Here is a 26,747-nt window from a genome sequence, read left to right as displayed (position 1 = left end):
GGATCCGGATCCAGCTAGTAGAATTTTTAAAGTGATTCTTCACCATTGGGACATAGGGCCAAAAACGATATATAGCAGGGTATGTCAAAAAGTTGTGGATGGATGATTTTGATTAAATGTGATTCTGTATTGTGATTGCCTTGTCTACTCTGCGATACAAAACGCAAAGTGTTCACCTGGCGGAGGTATACTCTCCCATGAGTGCCGTTCTAGTCTCTTCCTGTTTCTCTTTCATATTTATGCCACGTTTTGTGTTCCCTTATTATTTTCTTTATAAAATGTCCAGTTTGTGTCACTCACTCTGTATCTTCTCCAGGAAGTTCTTATTGAGCGTGATGAGCCCGTCCAAGTTCTTCTCCTCCTTCGTGAAGTCCAGAACTGGCAGCGGTGTCCTCTTCATGGATTTAAAGTCTGACATGGTCTCGAGCCTTGGAATAAAAAGGAAAAACATCAGTTTTAGAAATTCTTGGAGGAGAGAATATTGTTAAAATAATACATTTTTACAAATCAAAACAAGTAATCTGGAAAAGAATGGTAAATAATTAAAAATAGAAAATAGATCGAGTGAATTTTTGTATTAATTTGTATTTTTAGTCAGAAGTCTCGATTCTAGAGGAGCCGAATTGAGAATAAACTAAACAGGTAGGGAAAAAACGATGAACAGGATGGAAAGAGAGTGTCAGTGAGGGTTGTAGAGAATGAGGTGTGCGTTGGAGAAAGAATAAATCAATGATGAATGAGATGATTGAAAGATGAGATGAAGAGCACGAGGCAAGAAGCAGATTTGGTGAGTCAGTTGGTCATGGACTCGGCTTCCTGGCAGGAGATGGACAGAACAAAGGCCATGTGATGGGATAGAAAACCGTCTGTCTGCAGAGAGAAGACCTAGGTGAGAGTAATCCAACAAGGTGTTTGTGGTGGGACTTGGGACAACACCATTCTCAGAAGTAATGTTTGTTACCATCTGTTCGTGTTCCCATCTGAGCTCCTCGGACAAGATGCAGAGAATCCAGGTTCAAATGTTATAAACCATGTTTTTGTCCATTGTCCATCAATCTCCATGTAATTCATGTATCCAGGTTCAAATGTTATAAACCATGTTTTTGTCCACTGTCCATCAATCTCCTTTCTAATTCATGTATCCAGGTTCAAATGTTATAAACCATGTCTTTGTCCATTGTCCATCAATCTCCTTGTAATTCATGTATCCAGGTTCAAATGTTATAAACCATGTCCTTTGTAGATCAATCTCTTTGTAATTCATGTTGATGTACACCATATACTAAAGCATTTGTTCTGTACTGTTCGACAGTGTATCATGTTCCGTGCATGGATGACACTTGCATACCTATGATACCATATGTAAGAAATTGTTTATTTTCTCTGACTCTGTGATGTTTGTTGGGTGGGATGTTCATTGTGAAAGTTGATGAGTGGGAAGATGACAGGTGCACCACCGGTCAAAAGTTTTAGAACACCTCAATCTTACCAGTTTTTATTGAAATTTATACAGTTTAATGTCTCAATGTACTCTGAAATTAAGCATAGAACAAATAAACAATTGGAGATAAAAAAGAAATCATGGAATCATTGCAAAGAAATTGCAAAGAAAGCCAAGGTGTCAGTGAGTACAGTTTCCTACACCATCAAAAGGCACTTGGAAACTGGAGGAAACTCTGCCAGGAAGAAGTCTGGCAGAGCCAAAGCCACAACAGAATCAGAAGACAAGTTTCTGAGAGTCAACAGCTTGCGTGATAGGCGGCTCACAGGACAACAGCTTCAAGCACAGCTTAACACTGGTCGAAGTAAGCAAGTCTCAGTTTCAACTGTGAAGAGAAGACTTCGAGCTGCAGGTTTGACAGGTCGAGTGGCAGTAAGAAAGCCATTGCTAAGATGGCAAAATAAGAAAAAGAGGCTTTCCTGGGCCATGAAGCACTGCCAGTGGACTACTGAAGACGGGAAAAGTGGAAGAAGGTCTTGTGGACCGATGAATCAAAATGTGAAATCTTTGGTTCATCACGCAGGGTTTTTGTACACCGCCGAATAGGCAAAAGGATCGTTCCTCAGTGTGTGACACCAACTGTCAAACATGGAGGAGGAAGCATGATGGTCTGGGGCTCTTGCTGGCTCCAGAGTCGGCGATGCACAGAGTGACTGGCACCCTGAACCAAAAGGGCTACCACAGCATTTTGCATCGCAATGCAATACCCTCTGGTATACGCCGAGTTGGTCAGGGGTTCATCCTGCAGCAAGATAATGACCCAAAACACACCTCCAGGCTATGTCAAAACTACCTTCGAGGAAAAGAACAAGACGGAAGGATTCAAATCATGGAATGGCCAGCACAGTCTCCAGACTTAAACCCCATCGAGCTGGTTTGGGATGAACTGCACAGAAGGGTGAAAGAAAGCAACCTTCAAGTGCAACACATTTGTGGGAACTTCTGCAACAATGTTGGGAAGAACTTCCCGAAATATATTTGATTTCCATTGGAGAAAGAATGCCACGAGTGTGTTCGGCGGTTATATCTGCAAAAGTTGGCTACTTTGCTGAGTAAAAAAAATTTCAATTAAATGTTGTTAAACAAAATGATTCTATGATTTCTTTTTTTATCTCCAATTATTTATTTGTTCTATGCATAATCTCATAGTACATTGAGACATTAAAGTGCGTACATTTCAATAAAAACTTGAAAAATTGAGGTGTTCTAAAACTTTCGACCGTTAGTGTATTCTTGGGGAAAATGCCAGGAGCATAGAAAAGGCCCCTCTATATGGTATGTGCTTTGCGGAAATTATAGTAAAGAAGGGACATTCTGAAAAAATCTCGTGTGCATGCTGGACTACCCTTGTGTTCTTCGGAGGAACCAAGAAATGCTCTAGAAAGTTCCTATAAAGGGCACCCTATATCTGCCAAATAAAATACATTTGCTTCTTCTTGCAGCTGTATGAATCAAATTGGCGCCGCATTATATGTCAATATACATATGATTTTTTATCAATATTCATATTACTTTGAATTTCTCCGAGCAACGCCGGGTTCTTCAGCTTGTGTTTTATATTTTGAACACAAGAACACAAATCTCTTTGTTAGCACTTCCAAAAACCTCCAGTTTAGCAGTATTTGGAGAAACGCAAATTTCCGCTATATTGACCAATCAAATTTGCCGTTCATGCTTTCAACCTTGGAAAATATCGAGATCCAGACAAAAAATATAGATCGTGCTTGGAAACGCAAACCAAGAGTTGAAAAGACCCTTCCATGCCCTTTTCTCAAGACAGTGTGGGGTAAGGTGTTTTATGAATTATCTTTAGAAATGGTTTGGAAGGGAACGAGGAATAAATAGAAAGAGCAGTTGAAGAAGAAGGTGAGCAGAGATCATGGTTGGACATGGAGAGAAGAAGGTGAGCAGAGATCACAGATGGACATGGAGAGAAGAATCAATAAGACCGAGTGGAACACGGGCAAATTAGCAGAACAGAATATTCAAGGATGTTTGAGACTTCGAGTGTATCAATGAACACAGTAGATCTTGACAATTTAGAAGTCAATAGTTTTAAGTTGATGAGGATGGGAAAGAATAAAGAAAAGGACAGAAAGGAATGAACTAAACAAGATAAATTCAAATGAGGATCAATGAGGATTTAAGGAGCTTTTTAAAGTTTGTGTCCAAATTAATAAAACAAATGAACTTTATAATGACCCTCCTCCCTAAATTAACCCAAAACTGTTCATTTATAGATCAGAAATGGGGAAGGAAATCGCGGGAGGAAAATACTCTAGTTCATGAGGACAACTGAGTAACCTGAATCAGTTACATCTTGTTCACCCCATGTGTCCTTCTCTCACACTCATTCTTTCCCTAACCCTCATTCTTTCCCTAGCCCTCATTCTTTCCCTAACCCTCATTCTTTCCCTAACCCTCATTCTTTCCCAAACCCTCATTCTTTTCTGAACCCTCATTCTTTCCCTCATCGTCATTCTTTCCCTCATCCTCATTTCTCAAAGTCTCCCTTTATTTTGTCTCATTTTATTATTTAGTAAATATATTTAAATGTTTAAAACACGATTGGGTCAAAAACATCAGGATGTGCTGATAACGTGTCGGATACCAATGCACTCACCTTTTTAGTAGGTCCTTGGAACCCTGAAAAGGAAGAAAACAAAGAATGAGATCAAGATATTTGAATAAATGAATGTTTGTTTTTATTTATTAAATACTCGAGAGTTCACAGAACACGATACCCCACACAGTGTTCAATTACGTTCTTCAATTTTAATAAAATAGTGATTTTAAAGATCGTCATTAAAAATATCCAGGTGTTTAGTGTTACTGAAGCAATCTTGAACATCACCATGTACACTGCAATAAGATGACGTTGAGTCACAGTTTAGGAGATGGAGGCTTCGCATGCATGGGGTAACAAAGAAAGACGTTCTCAATTTGGGAAGGAAAAGATAAATTTGATTTTAATTTTGAAACAGTACTTCACTTCCCTTTGGTGAAAACACCTGATAAGGTAAATCTGTAACCCGAACAGTATTCACATGAATAACATTGAATCGTTCAGGAACAAAGTATGTGAAGAGGTTGTTTGACCATAATTCATGCTAACGTTCTCCAGGTGGTTAAATACAGGTAACTTTGACGACCTGGATAAATCAAAACATTCAAGAATGATTCAGCACATGATGAAAGCCATGATGTCATGGTACCTGGAGGTCACTGTGAGCATCACTTGGATAAAATCCTTGGATGAAATGATTGAAACCCTCAACAGTGACCAGGTAGTCGTGCGGTATCACTGCTTTGGAGACCATGACATGAACTTACTCTTATCCCAAACCTTCATTGTGACAAAACCTAAATCTCACTTCATGATGACATAAACACACCTGGAAATGCATTCACTCACCTTTCTAGTCCATTTCATTAATCATTTTTGAACCATTGCATGGTATACTGCACCTTTACCATCGACCGTGACATGTAACAAGGTCTCAACTCAAGGCTTATACTTGAATAGTGACAAACTCCCCCCCAAACAGTATATTTTAAACATTAAAACTTTTGTAATACGTTTATGATAAACCACACATGTAGAAAAGAAATGGCCTCCAGATCCTGGAATGCTGCGTCCATTGTGGATTTTCCTTGACGTAGATCCTCCATCTGCTGCTCCAGTTTCTCCCTCTGCTTCCCAAGAAGAGAAAGCTTCTCCATTTTCCTCTTGTTGATTTCACTCTTCATCAGATCCACAGATTCATTCACCAATTGACACACCAACCTCCGCTTCTCCTCCAAACTGTCCTCAGCATTTCTGCTGGAGTTCTGGGAGGAATCATTGTTTGATTATTCAAAAATCAATAAGAAACTTTCAGAGAAAATGTAGAAATTAACAAAAAGTATAATGGATTATGGCTGATAGGATCAGATCACTGGTACCAGGAGTGGGTTTTGAAGGTAAAATGAAGTGGGCACTCTTCTCTGAAAATATTTTTGAGTGCAGGAATCCAATAGGAAATTGCAACATCCAATATGTCCGAATTAACAGTTCAGGGTTGCAATTTATTTATTTTCAAAATTGATGCACATGGAGGATAAAAGTGAAACTAGAAAATATAATCCAAAGCAAATGTGTTGATGGATATGCCTCTGTCCATGTTAGATGTAAACCCGCTGTTACGTTTTATCGCAAAGGTTGAATAAACAAGTCCGAAAGTCTATCAGTGGCATAGCCGGGCTTATTTGCTACTTTAGTTGAAGAGGATAGTATGACCTCGGTGGGGATATCAGTTAGCAAATAATGTAGGATATAGGATTTTTTTTTTGTATACAGGGGCGAGGCTCGTGAAAGAGCTAACATTTATCAAACAAACAAATCAAACAAACAAGCAAACAAAGTATATAAAAAGGGGAGCGGTCGACAAGATGGCGAGAGAAGGGGAGGAAGCACACAAACACAACATTTGAGAGCAGGGACATCGGGAGATGTGTGGGAGGGAGAGGGCCTGGGGGGGGGGCAGGATAGGTATAAAACGCAAGGATACCAAGGACTTCCAGGAAAGAAGTTGGCACCTCAAAAAGTGGATTTGGGGTGAAATTAGCGGGGGTAGAAAAGATCAAGGTTTTGGAATGGGGAAGATAAGAGATGGTGGTGAACAGCCGTTTTAAAGACCTGGAGGGAGGAGTGGGATTGAAGAGAGTGACGGAGTTTGTTCCAGAGGTGGGAGAAAAGAGGAATGAAGGAGTCAAGGTGAGCAGAGAGTCTTGATTTTGGCAGTTTAACCATAAGAGGGTTCCAGGTAGATCTTGTGCGACCTTTAGGAATATTTGTGGGACAGAGCCCATAGAGAGCTGGGGGAGCAAGGCCGGAGAGGAGTCAGTAGAAGACGGAAAGACCACCAACCTGCCTGCGGTGAGTAAGTGAAAGGCCCTCGGAGATAGCGTCATCTCCGGAGATTCCAATGATTCTGAATGCTTTGGTTTCAACAGCGTGAAGACGAGCTAGGTGTGAGGCAGGAGCACCAGCCCAGAGGGGAGAGCAGTACTCCATTGAGCTGCGGATGAAAGCCTTGTATGTGGTGAGGAGCTCAGGTGTGCCAAGGAAGGACTTCGCACGACGGAGGATGCCCAGTCGGCGACTGGCTTTGGAGGCCAGCTTGGAAATGTGGTTTTCCCAGGAATGATCATGGCAGATAGTGAGACCCAAAAGCTTGAGTGACAGAACTTCTTGGAGAGGATTATACAGAAAGTAGATGGGAGGTTTGTCCAGTCGGTCTTTTCGGAGAGACATCGTAAGAGTGTGAGATTTGTCAGGATTGAAAGACATGTTCCACTTGTTTGCCCAGTCTGTGATTTTGTCCAGGTCTCCAGAGAGTGAGGAGGCTGCAGACTGCCGATCTGAGGGATGAGGAATGGAGCGGCAGAGAGTGGAGTCATCAGCAAAGAGATAGAGAGGATTTTCAAGAGAGTCAGAGAGATCATTGATGAAGACCAGAAAAAGCACAGGGCCCAGAACACTGCCTTGGGGAACTCCAGCCTGAACAGGAAGAGGAGATGAGAGAAACCCATTCAGGGCCACATGTTGACTACGACTAGAGAGGATGTCTCCCAGCCATGCGTGGAGATTTCCATGGATACCAAAGGAGGAGAGTTTGGTGAGCAGAGCGGGGTGCCAGACCATATCGAAGGCACGTGATATGTCGAGGGAGACAGCTCTAATTTCCTGTTTGGCATTGAGGACCTCCATCCATTGTTGAGACAGCAGAAGCAGCATGTCCAGCGTAGAGTGACCTGGTCTGAAACCAAATTGATGATCAGAGATCAAGCCATTGGAGAAGAGGAAAGATTTCATATCCGAAGCAATGATGGATTCCATGACTTTGCTGATAATTGGGAGAAGGCTGATTGGTCTGTCGTTGCTAGGATCTGTTTTTGCACATTTTTTGTGCAAAGCGGTGATGTTGTTTGATTTCCAAGCAGATGGCAGTTGACCTTGAGCAAAAGAGAGGGTCAAGAGAACAGAGGGAGGGAGTGAAAGAGCAGAAGAACAGGATTTTAAGACCCGTGGGCTGATGCCGTCAGGTCCAGTTGCAGAATCAGAGTCGAGGGTTGACAGAAACTTTTCCACCTTGTCGGGAGGAAAGGACACGGAGTCCAGGAGCAGCTGGGTACGACTGGGTACGGTGGGTACAGAGAGGGATGGGTTTGGGACACAAGATTTAGAGGCAAACGCAGAGTTGAGGCATTCAGCTTTTTCACGTGCGGAGTCAGCTGTGTAGCCATTTGAGATAAGGGAGGGGATGGAGGGGGAACAAACACCAGAAACAGATTTGGCCAGACGCCACCAGGATTTGGAAGAGGGAGACAGATAAGAGAGTTCGTTCTTGAGAACGGAGAGATAATGTTTCCTGGCTCTCCTGAGGGTGGACACATACTTGTTTCAGGCTTTGTGAAAGGAAATGAGATTTCCTTCCGTTGGATTTGCTTTCCTGGAGACGAAGGCAAGTTGTTTCTGGGCAACAGCCTCACCACAAGATTCTGTGTACCATGGATGGGAGGAAGGATATGACAACTGAAGACGAGATGGGATAAATCTGTGCATGAGAGAGCGCAATTTACTTTGGAAGAATTCCCAGGATGAGTTGATGTCAGAGGTGGTAGAGATGGGAGACCAGTCCAGATGATTGATGGCTGCTTGAAGACCGTGCCAGTTGGCCTGAGTGAAATGCCAGACTCGTCGACGCTGAGCAGGCTCCCTGAGAATGGTCAGAGAGATGTCCACTTTAACAAGCACATGATCAGATGAGCCGATTGGAGCAGAAGAAGAGCAGCAGACATTTTCAGGGAAGTTAGTCATAACCAAGTCCAGAAGAGAAGATGCTCCATTGACTGAGATCCGGGTCGGGAAATTGACAGATTGTGTCAGTCCCAGTGAGTCGCAGAAGTCCTTTGCTGAGGAGCCATGGCTGGTGAGAGAGGTACCCACACCCAGCCAACTGGCATGGTGACAATTGAAATCACCACATATGAGGAAGAGAGAGTTGGGATGAGTAGATAGAAGTTGGTCCATATTATCAGACAGCGAGATGTAGATGGAGTCATCACTGTTTGGCGGACGGTACATTACACATATGAACAAGAGGTGGGAGTGAAGGGGAAGCCGTAGCCAGAGGTATTCCTGGGGGTGAGGTGGAGAGAGTGCAGTGCAGGGCGAGTGAGGAAGAGAGTTTTTGATCAAGATAGCAACCCCACCTCCAGGACGAGGCTCAGGTCTATCATACCGGAGGAGGGAGTAACCCAGGAGAGATACCAAAGAATCAGAGACATCATGAAGGAGGAAAGTTTCTGTTAAGCAGATCATGTCTGGTTTGTCAGAAGCAACCTGTATGGAGAGATCAGTTAAGTTGAACGAAGGCCCCGGATGTTTGAGGTCCATACCGTTAATGACGAGGAAGGGGGAGCATCGGATACAGAACAGGGGGGAGGAGGGGTAGGGTAAGATGTGGAAGAGGTGGAAGAGGTAGGGAGAGCTGTTGAAGGTGTGTCAGAGATTTCAGAATAGCTCGGAGAAAGGGAAGGATGGGGCGGACAAAAGCTTTGATGGTGATTGGGTGAGGCACAATGAGGTGTTATTTGAGGAGGGGGAAAAGCGAGGCAGAAGGTTGGGGGAGATGGAGGTGAGAGTTGGAAGGGGGAAGAAGCGGGGAGGACGCTTTGAGGAGGGGGAGTGAGAGGGGGGAAATTGAGGAGAAATGAGGGTGGGGAGATTTGAAGGGGAGGGGCGAGGGGGGAGTTTGGGAGGGAAGGGACAAGGGGAGGGATTTGAAAGGGATGGGATATGGGGGAGATTTGGAGGGGAGGGGTGAGGGAGGAGTCTAGGAGGGGAGGGGTGAGGGGAGTCTTGGAGGGGAGAGTGTGGGGGGAGTTTAGGAGGGAAGGGGCAAGGGGGGAGATTTGAAAGGGATGGGTGATGGGGAGGATTTGGAGGGGAGGGGCAAGGGGGAAGATTTGAAAGGGATGGGTGATGGGGAAGATTTGGAGGGGAGGGGTGATGGGGAAGATTTGGAGGGGAGGGGTTATGGGGAAGATTTGGAGGGGAGGGGTGAGATTGGATTTTAGAAAGTGTACGATTAATGGGAAACGAACATTTATTGCAAAATGAGTTTCTTGTAACCTTCGAGTCAAAAAAACATTTAAGGACGCTGGAGGGAGGATGGAGTGCAGGATAGTTTAGGGAATGTAGAAAAGAGGCACTGTAAGAGATGGAATTTTATTTTTGGGATGAATAGATTTGGTGAGCAAGTCGAAAGCTACCTTTTAAAGAAGAAGAAGAAAACGGTGTTATAATATACGATGGATTACAGAACTTGAGGGGAAAGTGTAAACATTTTAAAGTTTAACAGTGAAAACTATCTGGGGAAATGGGGGAGAAACACGTGGTCGAAGAACGATCAAACGTATAAGAACGAATAAACGAATGAGAACAACAAATAAGACCAGAGAAGGAAATGTTTTTTTTGTTTTTTTTTTAGTTGAGATTTTAAACAAAGAAGTAGGCTATGGGGTGAAAAGACTGGGAAAACAGAGAACGAAAGTTATTGGAGCACAAACGACGAACTGCTGAGAGAAAAACAAAGCCTCAAGTTTGGACACTGTACAAAGCCTCAAAAGACACGACACGAATTAACACGATTTTCTATACAGGTATGAAAGATTTGCACCGAAAATCTTCCTCGGGACACTCTATACGTACAACACCATAAAATAAATACAGTTATAACGAAAATACAAATGGGAACAATTACTTAACTTCGATTTCGATTGAGAGCGTGGAGAGCTGCGAATAAACGAAACCTCGCCAGGAAGACCGGAAGCAGAAGCATTGAGACACTGCTTTGTTTATTTTATGTTTCGAGTTACAATGAACCAACCATACTTCGCTTCAATCTAGAAACTTTGCAATAACGGCAAAAGGATTGCAGTGTTCCGATTATATTTACTATATAATTAGTATTAATGCTATTATTATTATTATTATTATTATTATTATTAAGAAAACAATACTGCTGTATAATAATAATCTTACTATAATTCACCAAATGTCCGTCCGTCCGTTTGAAGGTACCGCAAAAACGGCTGAACCGATCGCAACGAAATTTTGGGTGGGTAATCCTGGAACCCCTTGGAGTAAAATAGGCTATATTGTTTTTCCAATTTTTTCCCAATTTTCCAGTTTTTTCAAACACGATGGAATAATATTTACCGATATGAACAATGATGTGGCTTTTGTTGAAATTATACATACCAGGAGAGAGTAGATCGACTCCTGATGAACTCTTCCTATATAAACATGCGGTTCCAAAGTAACTTGGCAGCGTGTGAAAAGCGACTGAGAAACAGGTGAAGCGGCCGCTTCCATTAGATTTGGCGCGCACTCTTCACACATAAACGTGCGACTGAGAAAGACGTGTAGCGGCCACTTCCGTTTTGCAGAATTCAATCTTTTTTCAAAATGGGTGCCATGTACTGTTTAGATTTTGAAGATTTGTGTGTGATATGATTCAATGGATGTTTATATGCATCGTTTAAAATAAAGAAAAAGCCTTAAATTTCTGATATTTTGCCTTTTCATTTGGGCTTCCCAATTGAAGCCCCGCCTTTAGGGCGGTCCCGTTGCTAGTAATAATAATGCAATAAAATAAAATAAAAACACCTTTCGAGGCCATTTTTCAGACAATTTAATTGATTTAACTGTAACTTAAGATTACAGTCTTATATTAATACAATAATATAAGCCAAAAGGCTAAATTACAGTCAATTTACAAATACTGCATTTTGATAACAATAATAACATCAGATGCAGCAAGGTGCACACAGTCCATGCTGGCATGGGAGGGAGGGTGCACCTCGCCGGCACCGACACCATCAGAGGATCGGTCACTGCATAACCAAGTAAGCCTCAGAGGCAGAACCCAGCACCGAACCGTACAATGCAGGGAGCTCAAGGTGTCTGGACAGTCATGATGAATTCATATTGAAGCATTGGAACTCCAACGTTTGCTAAATTTAAATATAAATTAAAATAAACTAAAAACAAAACTGCAAAACGTTTCAATTATATGTTCGGCCTGAACGAAATTGGAGTCAAAATGTGTGAGGAGTTAGCCACGTACCGCCGTAATGACGTCAGACGTAATCACTTCACCTTTTCATATGACCAGATCCTCAGCTCTGATTGGTATACGTTTGAGGGGACGTACATACGTACATACGGACGGGCAAACACTGTTCTATACGGCTTTGCTCTATGGGCTATGCCATAAAAATTAAAAGTCACAGAAGGGAGAGAGAGAAAGAGAGGAAACAGAGAAGGAGAAGAGTAACAACATTTGATGTTTGCAACTCGACTTGTGCTCTGTAAAATGAGACTTTCACCTGTTGAACCCAAAAATACCATCAGTTTATCTTTTGAATTTCAATCCATACTTGTGCCAAGTTTGGTTAAAACCCCTTCAGTGGTTCTCCAGTTATCGTTGGAAAAAAAACAAAAAAAACATTGATAACTGACGCAGACACGGAAGGAAGAAAGGACAGCAGGAAGGACATCATCGAACATCCCTTCACAAAACAACGATGACTTATTGGTGATTCCCACCTCTGCTTGCGCTTCCTCTTCCTGAACATGCCGTAGTTGGGATGCAACGCTCTCCATTGACTCTGACACATGAGGATACTTTGCAGCCAAAACATCCTGCACAAAATAAAGAAACAACAGAAGTGAAGAATCGTGAACCGGTGGTGGATTAAAAAGGAACATCCTGCACAAGATTATATAAATACTAGCAGAGGTAACCGCACCTTGTGTGGAAGGAATTTAGAAGATACAAGATGAATTGTAATACGGGCTGACACCGGGTGGTGCTATACGATACACATTTACATCTAGAGAATTTTGGTCTCCCCCCCCCCGCCCCCCACCTTGAAACCCCTAACCTGTAGGTTTGAAAATGTTTTCTTGCATCTCCATCTGCCAAGAGGATTTGCATGCAATATTATGGGGTTACTACCGGTTGGGCCAATTATTTTGGTGCACAAACAGACAGAAAATACAACTATATATAGAGATGGAATATACATTTGTGATAAGGAGCACAGTTAATGTGATGGGAATTTTATTAAAATTTTGAAATCATCTCTTCTCTTTAACTCTAGAGCTGTTCGAGAAAAAGTCCCAGGATGACATTAATCACTAAAACCGTTTCTCAGCTCTCTTGACAGTAGATGGCTGGGGGGGGGGGGGTGCCGTGGGGGACTGACGGTTATTTCCCCATGCCCAATTCTGCAGATGGAATTTGAAAAATACGATATACTAAAATTATATGAAAGAGAGAAGTCGGATCAGCGACATTACCTCATGTTCAACAGAAGCAAAAACCCCTTTTCAGCCTCTTACAGGGGACAGATCCGGATGAGGAGCACAATCCCATGAGACCTTACTGTCGCGTTCCCAGGGTGAGCACCCCTGGGGACGGATAGCCGATTGAGCTTTTACTCCAAGGCGTTCAATCTAATGGCGATGTGAATACGCGCGGGGGATGAGGGCAGTGATGGGTAACGAAGCTCTTACCTTCATGGGTCCCACTGGACGTCTTTGAACCAGTGATAATCAACTCAAACCCGACACGGAATTATAATGCAAAAATACTGGCTTTATTGAAAGAAATGTCGGTAACAAAAGAATGCATGGTAAAACTAAAATTCTAATTGAGGGACCCTCCATACGGACTCGTATACAGACAAGGGGTATGATAAAATACCAAGAGAAAAATGACCACAGTGTGGTCACCAGCTGCAACATGTAGAATCATGAGGATATCTGTTGCAATAATGCGCGCATGCACATTGTGTATCATGTATGTGCATGCGCTGTTCAAAAAGGTACCCCAACATCAACAACAACAACAACAACAACAACAACGCGGTCCTCTCCTGGAGCTGCTCGTCGCAGCAAAAAATAATTAATGTTTCTGCCAGCACTCAGCTCTGGTCTCGACGAGCACTTTGGGAGCTTGGTGGTCGTTGAAGCTTGAAGGCACCCCATGGGAAGCGCACAAGATGGCGGTGGCACCGCGCCCTTAGTGGCCACCGGCGCGAGGCAAGCAGATAGCATGACCACCTACGGCTCGCTCGCGGCCCCTTCCGCCTCTGAAGAACAACACAGCTGCCAAAAACTCCTCCCTTTCACTTGCAAAGCTCCCAAAAGGCACCCAAAAAGCTTTCAGCGATCTCCTCACAGGCGACCACACAGGTAAAACATGACCGCCTATGACCAAAGCCAGGACCAAGAGAGGGACAAATGTCTGGACCCCGTTCTTTCGTTCTCAAGGTTCTCATGTCATCGCGATGACATCTCTGCCTGCTCCCATCAGCGAGTCCCTCTCATCACTCGACAATACCAGACCAATCACTGCTCTTCAGGGTGTGGCCTCACGGACCTGCCTGCATGATGTTGTGATGTGGCCGCTGACAGCGCCAGCAGTATTGTTTAATGTCCTGTTCCGGTTGGTTTTCATTTACTGTTTATATTAGGTGTAGCGTATGTTTTTAGTGCGTCATAAGGAACAAGGGGAAAAGTACAGAGGCCATTTACATACAGGGAATTTACCATTAATCCCTAACTAATTAACATAACCACACCCCTCATCATGGGAACAAAGATAAACTCTTACACGGCATATGGTCCAATGGCTCCATACTTATGGTACATGGGGTTTCTTCTTCTTCATTGCAACATATGGAGCATGGTAATCTATACAATTCTACCTGGCCCTATGGTATTTCATTGCCCTGTGGTACGGCATTTCTAGATAACCCTATAAAGGTAACATTACTTTCCCAGGCCTACTTACTGGAACCTTTCCAGCGGACACATTTAATGCTCCGGATATGCGGTTTAACCACAGGACAGGCTTATCTGAGATTCTAGCAACAGGCCCTGATGCGTTGTACCAAATTTGGTCCATAATCGTTGAGGTAGTTGTGGAGATGTTTTCGTGAAAATGATGGATTTGGGAGGGGCCCATGGCCCCTTTTCCAGGTGAGATTTCCCATAAGGAGCACAACCTATGGTTAGGGCATGGTCCCGATGCCTCTTGACAAGTTTGGTCCGGATCTGTCTCATTGTTTCTGAAAAGATGATTTTTAAATAAAATACCAATATTTAAGGCAGATCCTTTTTACTGCAGCGGCTACCGCTGGATTTTCACAATCGCCTTGCACCTACCAAGGACGCGGAGCGATCACCATGCCGGGCTCGTCCAGGACGCCCGGGCAGGCCCGCGCTTAACTTGCCAGGCCTCGGCCGGGACGCCAGGGCATGCCCGGGCACGCCCGGCCACGCCCGCTCTCGACTTGCCAGGCCACGTCCGGTACGCCCGGCCACGCCCCCTCTCGCCGTTCCCGGGCAAACGCTCCGGGATAATGTGTGTATATATATTGCTGCCCGATAAACGGGCTTTTCAGAGTACCTGAGCTGTTTTGTTTGAATAAAGCAACTCGGACGAATTCCAGCTTTTTGTCGCGTCCATTCTTCCGATCGACATGGGAGCACGGCTCCTTCATTGGTGACCTACCGACATGGACACGGCAGTTGCCCTTAAACTGCCTACCTTCTGGGAGGCTCACGCGGTGGTTTGGTTCGCCCGGGCGGACTCCCTGTTCGCCCTGCGAGGCATCACGGCCGACGACACCCGCTTCCACCATGTGGTAGCAGCGCTCGGTTCAGCCACCGCGGCCCGTGCCCTGAGCCTCCTCGAGAGCCCGCCAGCCGCTGACAAATACGGCGCGATTAAAAAGCTCCTCCTCGACGCTTTTGCACTCCCATCGGCGGAACGCGCACGGCGCCTACTCGACCTGCCCGAGCTCGGCGACACGCGCCCGTCTGAGCGAATGGACTACATGCTTTCGCTGCTCGGCGAGCACTCTCCGGCATTCCTGTTCCGGGAGCTGTTCCTCTGTCAGCTGCCTAGCCCAGTACACCTTGCCCTGGCAAGCACGACGATCGCGGATCCCCGTGCCCTCGCCAGGGAAGCCGACAAGATCTCCGTGGCAGGCCAACGTATTGCAGCAGCGACCTGGAGCCCACCGCCGTCCGTCGCAATGCCCATGCACCCGGCACGGTCGACGACTGAACTGCCGACGCAATCGGCGACCGCTACGCAGAGCCGACCACCTCCAGCACGACGACCGGGGCCTCCACCTGACCAAGTGTGGTGTAACTATCATGCCAGGTTCGGACAGAAGGCGCGGACATGCCGACCCCCGTGCACCTTCGGCAGGCCGGGAAACGGCCGGGCCGGCGTTCATTACCAGCCATGAGCGCCGGCCACACGGGCAACTTACTGTTCATCACGGACAAAGTGTCCGGACGGCGCTTCCTGTGCGACACCGGCGCCCAACTGAGCGTCATACCCGCCTCTGACCAGGACAGGCAGTCCGCGGTTTGCAGCCCCTCCTTGGTTGCGGCCAACGGATCGGCCATCCGCACCTTCGGCCCGCGCAACGTCACCCTCTGCTTCGGCGGCCAACGCTTTACTTGGATGTTTGTAACCGCAAACGTGCCCATGGCTCTGCTAGGCGCCGACTTCCTCTGCGCACACGGACTGCTGGTGGACGTCCAACGGCGTCGCCTAATCAACGCCGAAACCTTCAGCTCCCTGGTATGCACATTGAGCAGCTCCGCTCCGACCGAGCTGGCATGCGCCCTCCCGGCGGCGAACGAGTTTGCTCACCTGCTCACGGAGTTCCCGGCCCTCACGCGGCCGACGTTTTCGGCCGTCGCAGTACGACATGGGATCGAGCACCACATACCAACCACGGGCCCGCCGGTCTACGCCAGAGCCCGCCGCCTCGACCCAGCCAAGCTCGCCGTGGCCAAAGCCGAGTTCGACGCTTTAGAACCCCTCAGCATCGTGCAGCGCTCCGATAGCGCGTGGGCTTCGCCACTACACATCGTCCCAAAGCCAGGGAGCGGCTGGCGCCCATGTGGCGACTACCGCCGTCTTAACGACGCTACCCCCCCCCCCCCCCGACAGGTATCCGATCCCGCACATCCAAGACTTCTCCGCCCGTCTGGCGGGACGGGTCATTTTTTCAAAAATCGACCTCATACGGGGATATCACCAGGTACCTGTCAGGGCGGCCGACGTCCATAAAATGGCCGTCATCACGCCGTTCGGCCTATTCGAATTCCTACGGATGCCTTTTGGTCTCAAGAACGCGGCTCAGGCATTCCAGCACTTGATGGACGGCGTGCTGCGTGACCTGCCGTTCCTCTTCGTTTACCTGGACGACATCCTCGTCGCCAGCACGTCCCGGGCCGAGCACCTCCTCCACCTCCGAACACTGTTCGGGTGCCTCAGCGAGCATGGCCTCATCGTCAACCCGGCCAAATGCCACTTCGGCACGATGGCTGTTGATTTTTTGGGCCACCACATCACCAAGAACGGGGCCGTGCCGCTGCCAACCAAGGTCGAGGCCATCACCACGTTTCCGCGTCCCCGCTCCATAAAGGCCCTGCAGGAATTCCTGGGAATGGTGAATTTCTATCACCGCTTCATGCCCCGCGCTGCTCAACTCATGCGGCCCCTCTACGAAGCCCTCCGGGGCAAGCCGGCCAAGCACGACATCGTCTGGTCCGCAGCAATGGACGCGGCCTTCCAAAGCTCAAAGCGGGCCCTCGCCGACGCAACACTGCTCGCTCACCCGGTGCTCAACGCTCCCATCGCCCTCACCACGGATGCCTCCGACTACGCGGTGGGCGCCGTACATGAGCAATGGGTGAACGGGGTTTGGCAGCCACTCGCTTTTTTCAGCCGGCAGCTCCGGCCAAACGAGCTCAAATACAGTACGTTTGACCGTGAGCTCCTCAGTCTACACCTGGCCGTTCGCCATTTCCGCCACCTCCTGGAGGGCCGACCCTTCACGGTGTTCGTCGACCACAAGCCGTTGGTTTACGCAATGGCCAAGGTCACAGAGCCGTGGTTGGCCCACCAACAGTGCCCCCTCTCCGCCGTGTCGGAGTTTACCACGGACATCAGGCACGTCGCCGGCAAAAACAACGCCGTGGCCGACTGTCTTTCTCGGGCCAGCGTGAACGTGGTCCACCTCGGCGTGGACTTCATGCTTATGGCGGCGGACCAAACCACCGACACCATGGTGCAAGCCCTCCGGGCGGCGGACACGGGCCTCCGCCTGGCCGACATCCCCTTCGCGGACACTGTCCTGCTCTGCGACGTCTCCCAAGGCCAGCCTCGCCCCATCGTGCCCGTTACCTGGCAACGCCGCATCTTCGCCTCCCTCCGCGGCCTTTCCAACCCGGGCCGGAAAGCTTCCCAGAAGCTAGTGTCGGCGCGATTCGTCTGGCACGGCCTTCAACGGGACGTCCGCGATTGGACCAGCACCTGCACAGCCTGCCAACAGGCCAAGGTCCACCGACACACCCAGGCCCCGCTGGCACCTTTCACCGTGCCCGAACGATGTTTCGACAACGTCAACGTGGATCTGGTGGGCCCCCTCCCCCCGTCACGGGGGTTCACACACCTGTTCACCATGGTGGACAGGACCACCAGGTGGCCGGAGGCCGTTCCCCTCGTCTCCACCACCACCGCCGACGTGGCGCAGGCTTTCATCGCCACCTGGGTCGACCACTTCGGCGCACCGGCGGACATCTCGTCAGACCGCGGGCCACAGTTCACCTCCGAGCTGTGGGGCACAGTCACCCGCAACCTGGGGGTCAAGCTCCACCGTACTACGGCCTACCACCCCCAAGCCAACGGGTTGTGCGAGCGATTCTACCACTCCATGAAGGCCGCGCTCATGGCCTGCCTTCAGGACGGCAGTTGGGCCGACTGGCTGCCTTGGGTCCTTTTGGGCCTCCGCACGGCCCCCAAGGAGGACCTCCGGGCATCCACCGCCGAGCTTGTCTATGGCCAGGCGCTACGCGTCCCGGGCGAGTTCGTGCCCGACGCTACCAGTCGCTGGTCCGCAGCTCGCCAGTGCTCGGACCTCCAGGAGGCCGCCCGACGGTTTGCCCCCATGCCAACATCCCACCACGGTGACCCCCAGTCCTACGTCCCCCCAGCATTTCGCACAGCGGAGTATGTTTTTGTGCGTCATGACGCACATCGGGGGCCACTCCGGCGGCCGTACGATGGGCCCTTCCGGGTCCTGCGACGGGACGACAAGTCGTTCATCATCGACATCAGCGGCAGGTCGGACCGGATTGCGGTGGACCGCCTCAAGCCGGCACACGTGGACATCCACCAACCGCCACGGTTGGACCTTCTGCCGCGGCGAGGCCGCCCCCCATCCACGGTGCCCCCCACTCGACCGCCCACCACCACACTGGACCCCCCCCCCACGACCCGCCAGGGGTCGCTTCGGCCGGGTCATCAGGACCCCCCTCAAATTGACCTTGCCGGTGCAAGTCGATTCTGGGGGGACGTGTGTAGCGGCTGCCGCTGGGTTTTCACAATCGCCTTGCACCTACCAAGGACGCGGAGCGATCACCATGCCGGGCTCGTCCAGGACGCCCGGGCATGCCCGCCCTCGACTTGCCAGGCCGTGGCCACGCCCCCTCTCGCCGTTCCCGGGCAAACGCTCCGGGATAATGTGTGTATATATCTTGCTGCCCGATAAACGGGCTTTTCAGAGTACCTGAGCTGTTTTGTTTGAATAAAGCAACTCGGACGAATTCCAGCTTTTTGTCGCGTCCATTCTTCCGATCGACGTGGGAGCACGGCTCCTTCATTACCTCCTTTAAAGGGGGCACTCATACAGATGGTGAGCACAATGGGTGGGACCTTGCTGGCCTGATAAATCGTTACACATTCGATCCATAATTGGTCGGGTAGTTTGTGAGGAGATATTTTCGTCAAATGTTGATAGATGTACATATATACACACGGACGGACGGCTGGGCACCTGGACACATTCTATGAGCTTATTTCACGGAAATAACCAAAATAGTATCGATATAACACATCCAATAACTATTTTTTCACTGATTTACTCACCTTCAGTTCAGCATGAGCAATCTCCAAAGCAACAACGTCGTGGTCCCGATGTTGTCCACCTGTGCACGTGACGCACATCAAGCTCCCATCATCCTTACAATAGAGTTGGATTGGCTTTCCGTGCTCAATGCATCTTAGTTCCTCAATCTTCACTCCAGGATCCACCAGTTTGTGCCTTTTCTGTTGATGAGGCTTCAGGTGTTTCGCACAGCAGAGGATCTCACAAGGTACACACCTCTTGGCTGCCTCTCTATTACAAACCTCACAGAAACTCTCACTGTCCCCTGATTTCATTCGTTCCTTAACATTCACATCACCATGTTCTGTATCTCGGACCTCCAATCCAAACTTTCCCTTTTTCAACTTCACATTTTCTACCAAGTTGGCAATGATCATATTCTTCATGAGCTTTGGTTTTTGTGGAAAAACCTCACGGCAATTTGGACAAACATAACCTGCATCTGCTTCCCTGTTCTCCCAGGATGTCTCCAGGCACAACCGACAAAACGAGTGGCCGCATGGCAAACAAATGGGCTCCTTGTAGAGTTCAAAGCACACTGGGCATGTGAGTTCATTCAAAATAACTCCAATATCAGAATAAGAAGAAGAAGAAGAAGCCATTTCCTTGGGGTGAGAGAAGAGTGTGGAGCAGGGTTGAATTGAAACCTGCAAATGGAGATTGAAAATTATAAATATTTAAGTCATGGAAGAGCAAGTATATATATACATGTAAATAATTAATGTAGCATGCTGAAATTACAACGCTCTCATTCCAATATGGAATGTGTTGACAAATTTCTCCTGTCACCGCCAATCTTCCCCAGAGAGTCTTATTTATTGAACTGCATTATTTATTGCAAATAATTTTTCGGATGTAATCGATAACTTTGTATCTGTTGTAATCCTGTGTGTTGTGTTGAATGGGTGAATCCATCATTTGATGGGATTTTCCTTGCGTATTCACATAAAGAACATTCCCCGAGTGTTAACGTTCGGAATAATCATTCAGGGTATTAAATGAAATGACAAACTGGATAAGAAGATCATCAGAAGGTGCACTCGATCATCACAAACAGGTAACACAACAGAGTGCCAGGTGTCTCATGACAATGTACTAGTGTCGACAAACACATAAACAGAGATTATAATAAGATTTCATGAGGGAACCATCTGCTCCATCACTCAATGGGAGTTTTCGTAAAACGAAGTTCGAAAGGTTCACCTGGTATCATCACTGATCACTTCCGGTTCCAGTCTCTGAGCTGTGGATGTGCGATTTTCACCTCTACCAACTTCCTCAAAAATAAGTTTCCCGGTCGTTTTTGTTGTTTGTTTTGGTGTATAACTAGTTTAACTAGCATAAGTAGTATAACTAGACCCACTCCTCCCTCCGGGTCTGCAAAACAGGTGTTCACCACCATCTCTTATCTTCCCCCATCCAAAACCTTGATCTTTTCTACCCCCGTTAACCTACATCAAACCCACCTCCTTCAAATTCCGTGGTTTTTTTCCTAAAATCCCTTGTAGTGTCCATCTTGTTTATCCCATGTACGTTTACCGGATTCGAACCATTAACTGATTCAAACGTTTACCGGATTCGAACCATTAACCGATTCAAACGTTTACCGGATTCGAACCTTTAACTGATTCAAACGTTTACCGGATTCGAACCTTTAACCGACTCAAACGTTTACCGGATTCGAACCTTTAACCGATTCAAACGTTTACCGGATTCGAACCATTAACCGATTCAAACGTTTACCGGATTCGAACCTTTACCCAATTCAACCGTTTACCGGATTTGAACCATTGACCGCCGATTCAAACGTTTACCGGATTCTAACCTTTAGCTTATTCAAAGGTTTACCGAAATCGAACCTTTAACCGATTCAAACGTTTACCGGATTCGAACCTTCAGCTTATTCAAAGGTTTACCGAAATCGAACCTTTAACCGATTCAAACGTTTACCAGGTTCGAACCTTGAATTGATTTGAATCTTCACCTGATTCGAACCGTTAACGGATTCAAACGTTTGCCGGATTCGAACCTTTAACCTCGCACCCAGCCCTCCCTCTCTCTTCCACAAATCTCCCGATATTCCTCTTTTCCACTGTTATTGAACTTCCCCCTCAACCCTCTCGCTCCCTTTATTATATGTTCCATATGTTAGCTCTTACATGAGCCTCGACTTGGAATAAAATAAAATCGTCCGTGTCCCACACCCAGCGTCTCCATCATGTTTCGTCCTTGTCCGACACCCAGCGTCTCCACCATGTTTCGTCCGTGTCCGGCCACAACTCTTTCAGATATCTTGTTCACAAATAGATAAACAGACATGAAAACAAAACCTCCATCGATCTAACGGTGGTGAAACGAATGAACCTGGAACTCTGTCTGCCTCTCACTCCCTAAAACTGACGTCATCCTGCCGAACCACACGGATCTTCCCGATCGCACTCTCCACACACTCCTTCATTAGCAGAGTGAAACAAACACGATCATTGTTCAACATTTCAACATTAATAACTTGATAACTCCTTAACCCGGGTACGAGTACGGACATGTTACCTCTCCTGCTGATGAAGATTTTGAATCGCGTAAAAACTTCCGCGAACTGAGGTCATAGGGGGTGGAGCCTCGTTCAGTGACGTCATGAACAACGTGATGACGCAGCCTCGTAGCATGAACGTGTGAACTCCCGCACATTCGAGTCTCCCAGCAGGTCACGTGATTAATTTAATAACACAAGCTGGATTTTTCATCTTGTTTTTCACCTGAAGTTTATTTTCTTGTGAATGAATAACCGAATGAGGGAACATTCCGCGGGAGTTCAAACCCTTTCATGTGATGATAACGTTTATTTTAAACCCGTTATCTCTGATTATCCCGTTTAATAAACAAACTCGTTCTCATCTCGTTATCATTTATCAAAACAAACATCATTCCCGAATCCCGATCCACGGATTTCTCCGATCGATGTTCGAGGGGGAGGAGAAGGCGGAGGGGAGGAGGCGGAGGGGAGGAGGAGAGGAGTAGGAGGAAGATGTGGGAGGGGGAGGAGAAGGATGTGGGAGGGGGAGGAGAAGGATGTGGGAGGGGAGGAGAAGGATGTGGGAGGGGGAGGAGAAGGATGTGGGAGGGGGAGGAGAAGGATGTGGGAGGGGGAGGAGAAGGATGTGGGAGGGGGAGGAGAAGGATGTGGGAGGGGGAGGAGAAGGATGTGGGAGGGGGAGGAGAAGGATGTGGGAGGGGGAGGAAGAGGATGTGGGAGGGGGAGGAGGAGGATGTGGGAGGAGGAGGAGGAGGATGTGGGAGTGGGAGGAGGCGGAGGATGTGGAAGTGGGAGGAGGCGGAGGAGGCTGTGGGAGGAGCGGAGGAGGATGTGGGAGGGGGAGGAGGGGGAGGAAGAGGATGTGGGAGGGGGAGGAAGAGGATGTGGGAGGGGGAGGAAGAGGATGTGGGAGGAGGAGGAAGAGGATGTGGGAGGGGGAGGAAGAGGATGTGGGAGTGGGAGGAAGAGGATGATGGAGGGGAGGAGGACGATGTGGGAGGGGGAGGAGGAGGATGTGGGAGGGGGAGGAAGAGGAAGAGGAAGAGGATGTGGGATGTGGGAGGGGGAGGAAGAGGATGTGGGAGGGGGATGTGGAGGATGTGGGAGGGGGAGGAGAAGGATGTGGGAGGGGGAGGAGGAGGATGTGGGAGGAGCGGAGGAGGATGTGGGAGGGGGAGGAGGGGGAGGAAGAGGATGTGGGAGGGGGAGGAAGAGGATGTGGGATGGGGAGGAAGAGGGTGTGGGAGGGGAGGAAGAGGATGTGGGAGGGGGAGGAGGAGGATGTGGGAGGGGGAGGAAAAGGATGTGGGATGTGGGAGGGGGAGGAAGAGGATGTGGGAGGGGGAGGAAGAGGATATGGGAGGGGGAGGGGAGGATATGGGAGGGGGAGGGGAGGATGTGGGAGGGGGAGGGGGAAGATGTGGGAGGGGGAGGAGGAGGCTGTGGGAGGGGGAGGAGGAGGATGTGGGAGGGGGAGGAGGAGGATGTGGGAGGGGGAGGAGGAGGATGTGGGAGGGGTGGAGGAGGATGTGGGAGGGGGAGGAGGAGGATGTGGGAGGGGGAGGAGGAGGATGTGGGAGGGGGAGGAGGACGATGTGTGAGGGGGAGGAGGAGGATGTGGGAGGGGGAGGAGGAGGATGATGGAGGGGGAGGAGGACGATGTGGGAGGGGGAGGAGGAGGATGTGGGAGGGGGAGGAGGAGGCTGTGGGAGGGGGAGGAGGAGGATGTGGGAGGGGGAGGAGGAGGATGTGGGGGGGGAGGAGGAGGATTTGGGAGGGGGAGGAGGAGGATGTGGGGGGGAGGAGGAGGATGTGGGAGGAGGAGGAGGAGGAGGGTGTGGGAGGAGGAGGAGGAGGCTGTGGGAGGGGGAGGAGGAGGATGTGGGAGGGGGAGGAGGAGGCTGTGGGAGGGGGAGGAGGAGGATGTGGGAGGGGGAGGGGGAGGAGGAGGATGTGGGAGGGGGAGGAGGAGGATTTGGGAGGGGGAGGAGGAGGATGTGGGGGGGAGGAGGAGGATGTGGGAGGGGGAGGAGGAGGATGTGGGAGGGGGAGGAGGAGGATGTGGGAGGAGGAGGAGGAGGCTGTGGGAGGGGGAGGAAGAGGATGTGGGAGTGGGAGGAAGAGGATGTGGGAGGGGGAGGAAGAGGATGTGGGAGGGGGAGGAAGAGGAAGAGGAAGAGGATGTGGGATGTGGGAGGGGGAGGAAGAGGATGTGGGAGGGGGATTTGGAGGATGTGGGAGGGGGAGGAGAAGGATGTGGGAGGGGGAGGAGGAGGATGTGGGAGGAGCGGAGGAGGATGTGGGAGGGGGAGGAGGGGGAGGAAGAGGATGTGGGAGGGGGAGGAAGAGGATGTGGGAGGGGGAGGAAGAGGGTGTGGGAGGGGAGGAAGAGGATGTGGGAGGGGGAGGAGGAGGATGTGGGAGGGGGAGGAAAAGGATGTGGGATGTGGGAGGGGGAGGAAGAGGATGTGGGAGGGGGAGGAAGAGGATATGGGAGGGGGAGGGGAGGATATGGGAGGGGGAGGGGAGGATGTGGGAGGGGGAGGGGGAAGATGTGGGAGGGGGAGGAGGAGGCTGTGGGAGGGGGAGGAGGAGGATGTGGGAGGGGGAGGAGGAGGATGTGGGAGGGGGAGGAGGAGGATGTGGGAGGGGGAGGAGGAGGATGTGGGAGGGGGAGGAGGAGGATGTGGGAGGGGGAGGAGGACGATGTGTGAGGGGGAGGAGGAGGATGTGGGAGGGGGAGGAGGAGGATGATGGAGGGGGAGGAGGACGATGTGGGAGGGGGAGGAGGAGGGTGTGGGAGGGGGAGGAGGAGGCTGTGGGAGGGGGAGGAGGAGGATGTGGGAGGGGGAGGAGGAGGATGTGGGGGGGGAGGAGGAGGATGTGGGGGGGAGGAGGAGGATGTGGGAGGGGCGGAGGAGGATGTGGGAGGGGCGGAGGAGGAGGTGGGGGGAAGAGGAGGAGGTGGGAGGAAGACGAAGAGGAGGCGGAGGAGGAAAGAGGAGGAAGACATGGGAGGGGAGGAGGGAGACGTGGGAGGGGGAGGAAGGGACGTGGGAGGGGGAGGAGGGGGACGTGGGAGGGGAGGAGGGGGAGGGGGGAGGGGGGGACGTGAGAGGGGGAGGAGGGGGACGTGGGAGGGGAGGAGGGGGACGTGGGAGGGGGAGGAGGAGTGTGGGGGGAAGAGGAGGAGGCGGTGGGAGGAAGAAGAGGAGGAGGAGGAGGCGGGGGCGAAAGGAGGCGGAGGAGGAAGGGAGGAGGAGGCGGCGGAGGGGGAGGACGCACCAGGCGCACAGTGGATAGGGCCTCAAATTACACCCTCAAAAAACCGTTTTCATGCTCCTGAAGGAGCTGCGCTCCAACGCGAGTCGAAAGAATTGACGCGACCAAAGACGGAATTCGTCCGAGGTGCTTTATTGAAACAAAACAGCTCAGGTATTCTCACAAGCCCGTTTATCGGGCAGCAATATATATACACATTTATGCCGGGGCGTTTGCCCGGGAAAACCGAGACCGGGCATGCCCGGGTATCAAGAGCGAGTCCTGGAAAGGCGAGTCTGGACATGCCGGGGCGTCCTGGACGCGGCCTGGCAAGTCGAGGCTGGGCGTGCCCGAGCGCTCTGGGCGAGCCCTGGAAAGGCGAGAGCGGGCATGCCCGGACGCTCTGGGCGAGCCTTGGAAAGGCGAGTCTGGACATGCCCGGGCGTCCTGGACGCGGCCTGGCAAGTCGAGGCTGGGCGTGCCCGGGCGCTCTGGGTGAGCCCTGGAAAGGCGAGAGCGGGCATGCCCGGGAAAGACAAGACCGGGCGTGCCCGGGAGGTTCGGGTCGTGCCCGGGAACAGCGAGTCAGGGCATGCCCAGGAGAGGCGCGTCTGGGCCCGTCCGGACGAGCCCGGCATGGCGATCGCGCCCTGGCCGCGTCCTGGCAGGTGCAAGGCGATTGTGTACATTCCGCGGTAACCGCTACACACGCCCCTCCAGAATCGACCTGCACCGGCAGGGTCAATTTAAGGGGGGTCCGGATGACCCGGCCGAAGCGACCCCTGGAGGGTCGTGTGGGGGGGGGGGGGGTCCGATCCGGTGGTTGGTGGTCGAGCGGGGGGAACTGTGGACAGGGGGCGGCCTCGCCACGGAGGAAGGGCCAACCGTGGTGGTCGGTCGACGTCCACGTGCACCGGTTTCAGGCGGTCCACAGAGATCCGGTCCGACCGGCCGCCGACGTCGACGACGAAGGAATTGTCGCCCGTCGCAGGACCCGGAAGGGCCCGTCGTACGGCGGCTGGAGTGGCCCCCGGTGCGCGTCATGACGCACAAAGACGTACTCCGCTGTGCGAAGCGCCGGGGGGATGCAGGACTGGGGGCCACCGTGGCGGGACGTTGGCACGGGGGCAAATCGTCGGGCGGCCTCCTGGAGGTCTGAGCGCTGGTGTGCGGCGGACCAGGGACTGGTAGCGTCGGGCACGAACTCGCCCGGGACGCGGAGCGGCTGGCCGTAGACGAGCTCAGTGGCGGATGCCCGGAGGTCCTCCTTGGGGGCCGTGTGGAGGCCCAAAAGGACCCACGGCAGCCGGTCGGTCCAACCATCGTCCTGAAGGCCGACCATGAGTGCGGCCT

General features: G+C 50.3%; 1 protein-coding gene across 3 annotated transcripts in view; it reads right to left on the bottom strand.

Moving 5' to 3' along the window:
• Positions 1-22,223, bottom strand: part of LOC144889673 (E3 ubiquitin/ISG15 ligase TRIM25-like) — a 33,720-nt gene extending 11,497 nt beyond the window's left edge. Inside the window, exons 1-6 of one of the 3 annotated variants that reach the window (XM_078770825.1) lie at positions 22,151-22,223; positions 19,582-20,247; positions 12,162-12,257; positions 5,081-5,332; positions 4,125-4,147; positions 301-428 (exon numbers count right to left, since the gene is read on the bottom strand). In XM_078770825.1, the coding sequence (XP_078626951.1) occupies positions 301-428; positions 4,125-4,147; positions 5,081-5,332; positions 12,162-12,257; positions 19,582-20,202 (1,120 nt within the window). In that variant the 5' untranslated portion in view covers positions 20,203-20,247; positions 22,151-22,223. The remainder of the gene's footprint in view (positions 1-300; positions 429-4,124; positions 4,148-5,080; positions 5,333-12,161; positions 12,258-19,581; positions 20,248-22,150) is intronic. The other 2 variants (XM_078770826.1, XM_078770827.1) reach the window with 2 other exon arrangements.
• Positions 22,224-26,747: the final 4,524 nt, after the last annotated feature.

The sequence above is a fragment of the Myxine glutinosa genome, chromosome 1 (assembly GCF_964187855.1).
Source record: "Myxine glutinosa chromosome 1, kmMyxGlut1.1, whole genome shotgun sequence".
Taxonomy (NCBI): domain Eukaryota; kingdom Metazoa; phylum Chordata; class Myxini; order Myxiniformes; family Myxinidae; genus Myxine; species Myxine glutinosa.
The sequence above is the reverse complement of the archived record's forward strand: the minus strand, read 5'-3'. Positions and strand labels throughout refer to the sequence as shown.